At 41.7% G+C, this 12067-nt stretch overlaps 1 protein-coding gene across 2 annotated transcripts in view; it reads left to right on the top strand.

Annotated features, from left to right (window-relative positions):
• didum (dilute class unconventional myosin) overlaps nucleotides 1–10210 on the top strand; it is a 65827-nt gene extending 55617 nt beyond the window's left edge. For both annotated transcript variants that reach the window (XM_089733811.1, XM_089733806.1), the window contains 9 exons: nucleotides 427–544; nucleotides 1594–1728; nucleotides 2103–2307; nucleotides 3909–4054; nucleotides 4620–4840; nucleotides 5911–6060; nucleotides 6846–6977; nucleotides 8478–8594; nucleotides 9409–10210. In XM_089733811.1, coding sequence (XP_089589937.1) covers nucleotides 427–544; nucleotides 1594–1728; nucleotides 2103–2307; nucleotides 3909–4054; nucleotides 4620–4840; nucleotides 5911–6060; nucleotides 6846–6977; nucleotides 8478–8594; nucleotides 9409–9537 — 1353 coding nt within the window. In that variant the 3' untranslated portion in view covers nucleotides 9538–10210. The remainder of the gene's footprint in view (nucleotides 1–426; nucleotides 545–1593; nucleotides 1729–2102; nucleotides 2308–3908; nucleotides 4055–4619; nucleotides 4841–5910; nucleotides 6061–6845; nucleotides 6978–8477; nucleotides 8595–9408) is intronic.
• The last annotated feature ends 1857 nt before the right edge of the window (nucleotides 10211–12067 follow it).

Here is a 12067-nt window from a genome sequence, read left to right as displayed (position 1 = left end):
TATCTCTATCTATCTTTCGATCTTTCTCTATCTATTTCTATCAACACCCACTTCAGAGCCCGGAATTCGCATTTGGTAAACCTCTTTGCGTTACGGACATATAAAAATTATATATCATATTATAACCCTATGGTAAGAATGGTCAGCCAGTATAATGATTCGGCTAAATGTAACGGTAACCTTGATATCTTTGAACCTAGACTCAGGGGATGTGTGAAGGATATCCTATTTGACAATGGCTAGTTATCAATATTTGTAATTTCAATTGTGTTTTCAATAGCCAAAGCTATGCACATTAATATGGTTTTGCTGAGTGCACATACTATTTTGATTGCAATCCAGTTTAGATCTAGGTACTACTTGTACGATTTAGCTAACATGTACCGTAATGATTATATATACGGTCTATATATAAAGTAATTGCAGGAGCGAGTCGACAAGTTGTCGGAGAGCTGTCGCCGCTACAAGAATCAGATACGGATGCTCGTCAACAAACTCAAGGAGGTCGGCGTTGATGACGTCACCGACATCCTCGAGGGTAGCGGTAAGAGGGGCCGAACACGCATCCTTCAGGGGGGTTGGGGGAACCTGCCACCATTAACAATACGTTAGTGGTGATAGCAGCTCCCAGGTAGATACCGCCACGTTCTGGTCTGAAGCGGTGGGATAAGCGTCATATTGCACAAATTTTTTATTTATTTTTTATTGCTTAGGTGGGTGGATGAGCTCAGAGCCCACCTGGTGTTAAGTGGTTACTGGAGCCCATAGATATCTACAATGTAAATGCGCCACCCACCTTGAGATATAAGTTCTAAGGTCTCAGTATAGTTCAGACTCAGACTCAAACCTCGTGTTTTAAGGTGGCATAGCGATGTCTGCGTAACAATCTTTATATTACCTTACATATACCTTGAATTTACGTTGAAACCAAAAGTTGAAAAGTTGAAACCATAGCTCCTCTTCTTTATTTTTTGACTCCTGCTCGGTTTGTGCATTAGCCAGCGTCAAGTAATACGATTTTTTATAATTCGCCGTTGCAATTATTTACAGTTTATGAATAATAAAAAACGAAGGAAACTAATCACGATATAACAAAAATTATTAAAAACAAATTAAATTTACAAATGAGATGATATGTGATGAAAAAATGATATGTGATCTCAGTAAAATGGTGGTCATTTACTGAGACTTTTTGGAGGACCCCGAGAAGTTACGTTCAGCGGCTTTGTTTCATTTTCCTACATTTGTGCACTTTCACAGATATTAAACAGTTAATAAAACACCGTTATTAAGACATTTCAACCTGAACAAACACTAAATAGACAAAATAAAACAAATCACAAAGCTTCACTCCTCGCGTTCCCGCCAAAAAGTCCCGAAACCATAGTTAGAAGCAGTTTAAAATTAAAACGCAGGCAGCGGCTTGGCTCTGCTCTTTGTATTGCTGACGACCATGGGCCACGGTAACAAATCACCATCACGTGGGCCGTACGTTATCTAGACAGATAATTTTTGTTGCCCGGTAGACACCGGGCAACAAAAAAAAATTAACAATAAACACATCCAGATATGAATGAACCATGTGGTCCTCAGACCCGGTGGCGGCGCCCAGCGCTTCGGTCTCGCTGAACATGGCGCCCGTTACCAGGAAGAAGGAGAGGGAGTACCTGGGCATGTTCGAGTACAGGATACAGGACGAGCCCACCATCATAAAGAAACTTATAACCGGTATGAGCATTGTTTGTACACTTTTTATTTCTTTTTATTGCCCAGATGGGTGATGAGCTCACAGCCTGGTGTTAACTGGTTACTGGAGCTCATAGACATGTACGACATAAATGTGCCACCCACCTTGAAATATGAGTTCTAAGGTCTCAAATATAGTTACAACGGCTGCCCCGCCCTTCAAACCGAAACGCAATACTACTTCTCTTCTTTTTCTCCACCTTATCCCACTAGGTGGGGTCGGTACAGCTAATTTTTCTCTTCCTTTCTCTTCTATCAGCCATCATCTCAACACTCACTCCTCTCTCTCTTTCATATCGTCATTCACACACTCCGTCTATGTTCGCTGATCGATCCTACGTAATGCGATATCGCAGATTTGAAGCCGAAAGTGGCGACCACGCTGCTGCCGGGCCTGCCCGCCTACATCCTGTTCATGATGCTGCGCCACACGGACCACGTGGACGACGAGCCCAAGATGCACCAGCTCATGAAGGCGGTGCGGAACGGCGTCAAGAAGACCCTGAAGAAGCGGTCCGACAGCATCGAGTACAACGCGCTGTGGCTCGCCAACATGCTGAGGCTAGTACACCAAGCCCCCCACAGTGTCCCCCCGGTGTCCCCCCGGCGTCCTCCCAGTCGCCCCCCCTAGTGCACTCGACTAGTTACAGGGGGCGTGTACGAATATCTATCAAAAAATTATTCGAACCGCTATAGAGAAAAATTGTATAGGATTAAAACAGCGCCCCTGCCGTCCGTTACTTTCGTTTCGCAATCGAATCGTCACCCGATCCATTAACGGTGCTTTTAGGTACCTCAAGCACCGGTCACCGTCCTCGTCGAACCCGTCACTTGCGACGAAGAGATCGACGAGTAAATTAACCCACAGACACAGCCCACTGAGTTTTTCGTCGGATCTTCTCAGTGGGTCGCGTTTCCGATCCGGTGGTAGATTCTGCGAAGCACTGCTCTCGCTAGGGGCAGTGTTAGCAACGTCGTCAGAAAAAAAATCGAATCGTCACGTTCTCAAAACTCGAAAATCTTGAAATGTAAATCTTGAAGGCTGATTATAGAGTACTACCGTCTAATGTAATGTTTCCCAACGCTTTTTTTGTGCCACGCCCCACTGTAACATATCTAATTTTTTTATGCCCCCACTACAAAATTTTTAACATTAAATAATTTATTAGTTCACTTAAGAAACGTAAATGATAGGTTGTAGGAAGAAATCAGTAATAGAATTTTTTAGCAGAACACACTAAGTAATATTTCAAAACATGTATGAAATTGAAATTCAAAATATTTTTATTACTGATTTTCAATATTAATTTAGTGCGATTGCCCCCCTTAAGTGGTGTGGATTGGGAGAGGCCTATGTCGAGCAGTGGACGACTGTGGGCTGTTGATGATGATGATGTCCCCCTTAATTATCAAATTGCCCCCTTGTGGGGCGTGGGCCTCACGTTGAGAAACACTGGTGTAATATCTAATTCGTTTTCGTATCGAGAACTCGATACATTTACATTACGAATTCGATAGGTTTTCGTGTTTGACGTACAGTATAGAGTACTGTAAGCTTGGTTCCGCCGCAAAACGAACATTATCTGGGTCCAAAGGTGAATTTAGTTGAACAATACAGTTGAATCTTCCACCTCATGTCCCAAGGTGCATAGTTGTAACTATACTGAGAACTTAGAACCTTTATTTCAAGGTGGGTGGCGCATGTACGTTGTAGATGTCTATGGGTACTTAACAACAGGTTTTTTTTTTATAGCTTAGGTGGGTGGACGAGCTCACAGCCCACCTGATATTAAGTGGTTACTGGAGCCCATAGACATCTACAACGTATATGCGTCACCCACCTTGAGATATAAGTTCTAAGATCTCAAGTATAGTTACAACAGCTGCCCCACCCTTCAAACCGAAACGCATTACTGCTTCACGGCAGAAACAGACAGGGCGATGGTACCTACTCGTATGGACTCACAAGAGGTCCTACCGCTGTGGGAGCCCACAGGTGGGCTGTGAGCTCGTTCATCCATCAAAGCAATAAATAAAAAAAATGTACGTTGTGACCTCTATGGCCTCTTTATCATTGCGAACTCATTAACCCACAAAAAACCAGGTCTGTAAGATTTCCAAGGTTTGAATGTTTCATTAAACAAGCTTTTGTCCGACTCCAGACTCCTGAACAACCTGCGCCAGTACAGCGGGGACGCGGTCTACCAGGCGGCGAACACTCCGCGCCAGAACCAGCAGTGTCTCCGGATCTTCGACCTCTCGGAGTACCGGCAGGTGCTCAGCGATATAGCCATCTGGATCTACCAGGGTACGTCGGTTTATGCAGCAGAATAATAAGACGCTTTTATTTTATTGCTTTGGTGAGTGGAGGAGCTCACGGGCCACCTGGTGTCAAGTGGTTACTGGAGCCCATAGACATCTACAAAGTAAACGCCGCCACCCACGTTGAGATATGAGTTCTAAGGTCTCAGTTTTTACTAGTACAACGGCTGCCCCGCCCTTCAAACCGAAACGCATTACTGCTTCAGGGCAGAAATAGGCAGGGCGGTGGTACCTACCCGCGCGGACTCACAAGAGATCCTACCACCAGTAATTACGCAAATTGCGGGTTTCATTTTTATTACACGATGTTATTCCTTCACCATGGAAGTCAATCGTGATTAATTGTTAAGTACCTATTTCATTAGAAAAAATGGTACCCGCTTGAGATTCGAACACCGGTGCATAGCTACATACGAATGCATCGGACGTCTCATCCTTTAGGCTACGACGACTTTGTAAATAGTGTGTTTTTTTATAATGCTGCCACACTAAATACGATTATTTATTTTAAAATATTATGTTTATGATTTCCCTAAACACTTCCTTCCCAGGTCTGATCAATCTGCTGGAGAGGCAGCTGGACCGTCTGATAGTGCCTGCGATCCTGGAGCACGAGGAGATCAGCGGGCTGTCGGGCCCCGCACCCCCCGCCGCGCCCCCCGCCTCCCCCCGCGCCGGCCCCGCGCGCCTCAAGCACGAGCTGTCCGCGCTGCAGCACCACCTCGACACCTTCGCCGTCGACCAGGCGCTCCGCCTCAGCATCTTCAAGCAGGTCAGTAGCTTCAAGCAGGTAAAATAAAATACAATTTATCTTTTTTATTTGATTGGTTTTGTTAATTTTAAGTATGTTTCAATGATACTATGTACACATATGAACTTGTTGTTGGCTGAAATATAATAAATCATTCATTCATTCATTCATTCAAGTCAGTAGCTTCAATGAACCCTTGCATTAAGCGCCTTCAGCTCTAACACTAGGAGCAGACTTAGGGACCCCGGTAACCGTACTCGTCGAACTTTTTTAATTTTTTTTATTGCTTAGATTGGTGAACGAGCTCATAGCCGACCTGATGTTAAGTAGTTACTGGAGCACACAGACATCTACATTGTAAATGCCACTCACCCTGAGATATAAATTCTAAGGTCTCAGTATAGTTAGTAACATTACTGCTTCACGAGAGAAACAGGCAAGGTGTTAGTATCTACCCGCGCGGACTCAAAAAAGGTCTTACCACCAGTTCGACGTTCTAACCTAAAGACTAGGCAGCGGCTCGGCTCTGCCCATTGGCATTGCTGATGTCCATGGGCGACGGTAACCACTCACCATCAGGTGGGCCGTATGCTCATCTGCCTACATGGGCAATTAAAAAAAACATCAGTCCGTTGAGTTTCTCGCCGGATCTTCTCAGCGGGTCGCGATTTCGATCCGGTAGTAGATTCATTCGCGAAGCAGTTATTCTTTAGTTGTTAGGTCTCTGATAGATAATCTCTGAAATTCACGATGAGAATCATCTGAAATTATATATTTTTTTATTTTTTATTTTTTTTATTGCTTAGATAGGTAGACGAGCTCACAGCCCACCTGGTGTTAAGTGATTACTGGAGCCCATAGACATCTACGACGTAAATGCGCCACCCACTTTGAGATATCAGTTCTAAGGTCTCAGTACAGTTACAACGGCTACCCCGCCTTTCAAAGCGAAACGCATTACTACTTCGCGGCAGAAATAGGTAGGGTGGTGGTACCTACGCACGCGGACTCTTAAGAGGTCCTACCACCATTGATTATTAACCACCACCAGTTATTATTAATAATGATGCTGAAAATTAATATTTCCTCAGCTCCTGTACTACATCTGCGCATACAGCTTAAACCAGCTTCTCCTCCGCAAGGACTTGTGCTGCTGGGCTAAGGGCTTGCAGATCAGGTACAACATCTCCCACCTCGAGACATGGATCAAAGAGAACTTGGCTGAATACGGACAGAAGAATGTAAGACCACAGATAATAGTGATTGTGCTTTATTTTATTTATTTACTAACTGACCCGGCAGACTTCGTAGTGCCTCAATCGATAAATAAAAGACATATCAAGGGGACACATCAAAGGAAAAACAAAATTGTTTGTTTTTTATATAATTCCGAGCTTTTTTATATTCACCTTTTAAACTTTCCCTGGACTTCCACGAATAATTCAAGACCAAAATTAGCCAAATCGGTCCAGCCATTCTCGAGTTTCAGCGAGACTAACGAATAGCAATTCATTTTTATATATATAGATTACACTTCATGCAAAATATTATATACTGCTGGTCGACCAAAGATGATACAATAAGAACAAAATAGGTGTATCGGTTTAATAGTGAAAGGAAAATGTTTTACTATTATATTATATAATATAATAGCTATGCTTTTTGAAAGAGTAGTAAAATAAAAAAATACATAAAATAAATAAATTAAAATTAATTTATAGATTACAAACAATAAATATGTTAATTTAATAAATATACCTAATAAATACTTAATTATTAAATATATATTTAGATGTTAGCTTTTTATTGTTTATGGTTTAATATTTTAAATTCAATTGTTCAATGGTCTGTCTGCCTTCTCCAGAATATGCGCCATGACATGTTCCTCGTCAAATCAGCTTTAAGGAGCGTACGCAGTAACAGGTGGAACTCGACTAGTCTATTGTCAGTGTCCACGAGTGACAGGACCGGATCAGGTCGACACTATGCTTACCATGTCAATTAAAAAATGGCTCGTGTGTTTCAGGTGGAGGAGGTGTTGAGCGTCTTGAAGCCGATAACCCAGGCCGTGCAGCTGCTGCAGGCCAGGAAGTCCATGCAGGACGTCCAGAGCACCGTGGACATGTGCTCCAACCTGACCGCCATGCAAGTCTGCAAGGTACGAAGCCAGGCACGCGAGGTTTTCGGTAGGCAGCGGCTCGGCTCTGCCCCTGGCATTGCTGAAGTCCATGGGCGACGGTAACCACTAAACTTTAGATTTTTTTTTTTTTTTTTTATGGCTTAGATGGATGGACGAGCTCACAGCCCACCTGGTGTTAAGTGGTTACTAAGTGGTTACTGGAGCCCATAGACATCTACAACGTAAATGCGCCACCCACCTCGAGATATAAGTTCTAAGATCTCAGTATAGTTACAACGGCTGCCCCACCCTTCGAACCGAAACGCATTACTGCTTCACGGCGGAAATAGGCGGGTGGTGGTACCTACCCGTGCGAACTCCCAAGAGGTCCTACCACCAGTAAAGTTAGATGGGCTCGTCTGCCTGGAAGGGCAATAAAAAAGTTGTCCAGACGACAGTCTCACGTGTCCCTCGAATAATGTTGACACTAACATTCGCCTTACACTGCTGGCTCTCGCGTGACGTCAGAGGATTGAAATAACAGCTGCTAATATATACGGCTGATCAGACTAATCAGGTCTTCAAACTAGATGGCATCGATAGTAACCACCTAACATCAGGTGGGTCGTGAGCTCGTCCACCTCTCTAAGCAATAAAAAAACTATCTGGTGATAGGAAGTTACCTCGGAGCCCGTAGACATCAACAACCGTCACCTTCAGACACAAGGGCCTAGTCTCAGAAGGTATAACAACTGACCCGATCTTGAAACACGATGGTATCGATACTGTGCGGCAGAAGTAGGGTTGGATGGTGATTAGCTAGTCGCGCTCACGGAACATAATATCGGAGAGGTCAGTGATTATGTGTTCCAAACCATCCTGTACTATTAGCCAATAAACTACTTAAAAATTGATGCAGTGTAAGCTCTAAATAAAACCTCAATAATATTCCCGGTTCAACGAGTGAATTAACCCATAGACACAGCCCACTGAGTTTCTCGCCGGATCTTCTCAGTGGGTCGCGTTTCCGATCCGGTGGTAGATACAGCGAAGCACGGCTCTTGCTAGGGTTCGTGTTAGCAACATCGTCAAGTTTGAGCCCCGCGAGCTCACCTACACGTTAGGGCGAAGCTGAAATAGCCTCTCAAGTCGAAATTTTACTATAATTAATTGAAATTATAAGTTTGTACACTATCATGATTCTATTGTCAATATACTTCTATAATCACGGATATCGCCAAGACTACACTTTAGACAAATATTAATAAAGACAAACAATATTTAATCTATTCTCAATTTGACTACAGACTTTAACCAATAAGTAAAGTTTGACAATAAACAAATAGTATGCATGCGTGGGTGTGTCAAATATATGCTAGTGTGTGTAATGTCAGCATAGAGAGGAAAGAAAAAAAAAATTTCTTCTCTCGCAAGCTAAATCCTATACGTATTATAAATATATTTGTCTCTTTTTAGTTTCACTGAATATAAAATCGCGACAGCGCTAAAAAATGCTAACAATGAAAATTATCCGTCTAGATTCTGAACATGTACACACCAGCCGAGGAGTACGAGGTGAAGGTGACGCGGGAGTTCATTCACGAGATCCAGAAGAAGATGCAGGAGAAGGCCGGCTCCAATCCGGACAAGGAACCCGTGAGTGTACTTAAATGTTGCCACATGACTTCCACCGTGAAGGAATAACATCGTGTAATAGAAATCAAATGCGCAAAATTATAATTTGCGTTATTACTGACCTCTTGTGAGTCCGCGCGGGTAGGTACCACCATCCCGCCTATTTCTGCCGTGAAGCAGTAATGCGCTTCTGTTTGAAGGGTGGGGCAGAGCCGTTGTAACTATATTGAGAGCTTAGAACTCATATCTCAAGGTGGGTGGCGGTATTTACGTTCTGGATGTCTATGAGCTTCAGTACCCACTTAACACTAGATAGGCTGTGTGCTCGTCCACCCATATAAGCAATAAAAAATGTTTATAAAGATTTGAGACTGGCAGCACTGCCGACCTACACTAGCGCCATGTGTGGACTTTTTGACGGGAACGCGAGGAGTGAAGTTGTATGAACTGTTTTATTTTGTCTATTTAGTGTTTCTTCAGATTTAAATGTGTAATAACTGTGGTTTATTAACTGTTTAATATCTGTGAAAGTGCACAAATGTAGGAAAATGAAACAAAGCCGCTGGACGTAACTTCTCGGGATATTCCAAAAAGACCACTGAAAAAATCTCAGTAAATGACCACTATTTTACTGAGATTATATTTCATCCCATATCATCTCATCTCATTTCATTTAATTTCATTTCACTCCATATTATCATTTTTAATAAAATTAAGAATATAAATTAAAATAAGACATGACTTATAGGTATTAGTTACCAGGTCATAAAGTCCTTTAAAAAAAAATACACTAACGCCATTCTAAATTGACTGATAATTAATAAATTTGTTACAGCAAAACCTACTGATGAACTCCAAGATGATATTCTCCGTACAATTCCCATTCAACCCCTCACCGATACGACTGGAGGCGGTCGAGCTCCCGGAGATATTGGAGCTAGATGGCGTACTCACCAAAATATAATCTACCGCCATAGGAATAAGGTTGAATTTGAGCCCCAACGTTTTGTTTAATTTCCTCATTAGTTGAGAATCGAAAGGCCTAGTCCGTCTCTCTCGCTCGCCAGCAGATAGGAAAGAGACAGACATGCTTTTGAACGTCGACTGTGAAAATATTGTTATGTACTTAAAGATTTATATTATTAGTTGATTCACTCTTTGATTAGTTACTTTAGAGAAATATAGACCTTAGTTTAATGTTGTTAAGGTTGATTGTTAGTTGTTAATAAGCTTAGGTGGGGACTCGATAGTCTGAGAATTATTTTGTAAATCACATACTAGGTCATTAAATAACAATTCTGATTCTGATTATTCAATACAATTTCTATGGACGTTTCTTTTCGGGCTTCCTATTCGTTTCCGTGTATACCTTGACATGTCAACTGACAAGACCAGAAATGTAGTTTCGGATGATCGCGTCCCCACCGATACTAAGCTCTTGATTTGCTCATCGAATTATATTTATTTGTGATATACAACGTTGCTATCGCCGACAGAACTGCGAAAGCTCTGAAAATATTTTATTCTGTAATATTATTAAAATTTTAGCTAGATTCAGTCGTATTGATCACTATACAGGGTGTGTTCGAATCGTTCCTGTAATTGGCAACGCACTGGCGTAAACGCTGGTGACCGTGGGCGGCGGTGAATCACTTACCATCAGGTGACCCGTCTTGCTCGTTTGCCTCTTACTTGCTATACAAAAAATTGAAGGCAGATTAGCTGTCGACATTAGGGAAGATCGAGATGGTTCGATCTAATCCGCACCACACTAGGGATCCCATTCCACGGAACCCCTTATGCGGCAAATGATCGGAGGCGCTGGAGGGACATTGCGAGAAGGTAGGCAGCGGCTTGGCTCTGCCCCTGGCATTGCTGAGGTCCATAGGCGACGGTAACTACTTACCATCAGGTGGGCCGTATGCTCGTCTGCCTACAAGGGTAATAAAAAAAAAATAGAATCCTGTCAAAAAATGATGGTCACGACCCTCAGCAGTGAGGAAACTACGCATGGAAGAGAGATGTCGACCGCAATGGTATCATGTTTGACAGCTTTGAATTGCACGCAATGTATTATCAAGTAAACGTCATATGACTCGAAGGGTCATCGACCTCTGAGTGCACGAAATATGCTCACACAAAAATGATGTATATACAGGGTGTCCCAAAAAGAATGGATAATCCTGAAACACCTCATAGTAGAGCTATTGGGGTCACAAAAAAAAATAATCTCAGGTAGTAAGTACCCAAATTACGTATTTTAAAAAAGTTGATATTTTTCATACTGTTGTGAGTTTCTGGAATGTACAACAGATACAAATAAATGAAATCCATAGGCTTTTTGGTGTTTTAATATTCTACATGGACTATACTAAGGAATATGCAAGAAATCGTATGAGTAGTTAATGTAATTTTTTATAAAAGTTAACCTGAACCTTAATTTTAATCATAAGATTTCGTATTTTTTCTTTAATATTAATTTGGGTACTACCTAAGATTTTTATTTTGTGTCCCCTATAGCTCTACTATGTGTTTCAGGATTATCCATACTTTCTGGGACACCCTGTATATTTTCTTGTACAAAGTATAGGCGTCCGCAATTCGGTTATCAGTGTTTTCAAAGAAACAAAAAATATATAAATGACGCTTAGAAAATAAATATGTACAAACAAATATATAGGTAAATTCATGATTGGTCAATGAAGATTGTTTTTGTTAACTTTAAATATTAGCTTCTTTGCGGTTCGGCTTTGAGAACGTTTTCATCACACCCTGTATACGATAGCCCTGGGAGCCATTTTTAAACACTGCCTTAACCACAATTGTGTCCGGAATGCTTCACCCCGGCCTTTAACATTGTCAATACTTAAATATTTTTTTTATTTTTTATTTTTTTTCTAATCAAAGTGCACTTGGGGTGTTCCGTATTTAGTATGTGGATACTAAATTTACATTGCATTGATATGTGTGTGAGTTTGACACTAAAGTGTGACAAGTCTGGTCTGGACTGAAGGAGTTTCCAACAGGTACCCTGGGATTAGTCCCGGTGCATCAAGTTCAACATAGTTGATTGCCCAATTGCGAAAAACGGTAGGCAGTGGCTTGGCTCTGCCCCTGGCATTGCTGAGGTCCGTGAGCGACTGTAACCACTCACCATCAGGTGGACCGTAAGCTCGGCTGCCTACACGGGCAATAAAAAAAAATTAAATACATAATGTAGAATATATTATTGAAACTGACTTATTTCTAAGACAAGACTGGTTTATGAGACGGTATGCTCTATCCTGCTCTCGCAACGTCAGTTTTGTATACAACTTGAACTCTGACGTCATTGTACAATATCACGTCTGTAGTATGAAATTTAAGTTTTATTATTCTAAAGAAATGTACACTTTGTTTTTTTTTTATCGAATTAATTTTATTTTATTTGTGAAAGCAAAATATATACAAAATGGAATTTCTTTTCACAGACTTGTTGCACTTTGGTTCTGAAT

Source organism: Bombyx mandarina, chromosome 02, assembly GCF_030267445.1.
Source record: "Bombyx mandarina strain Sakado chromosome 02, ASM3026744v2".
In the NCBI taxonomy this organism is placed as follows: domain Eukaryota; kingdom Metazoa; phylum Arthropoda; class Insecta; order Lepidoptera; family Bombycidae; genus Bombyx; species Bombyx mandarina.
Note: the sequence above shows the minus strand (reverse complement) of the source record. Positions and strands in the feature narration are given on the sequence as shown.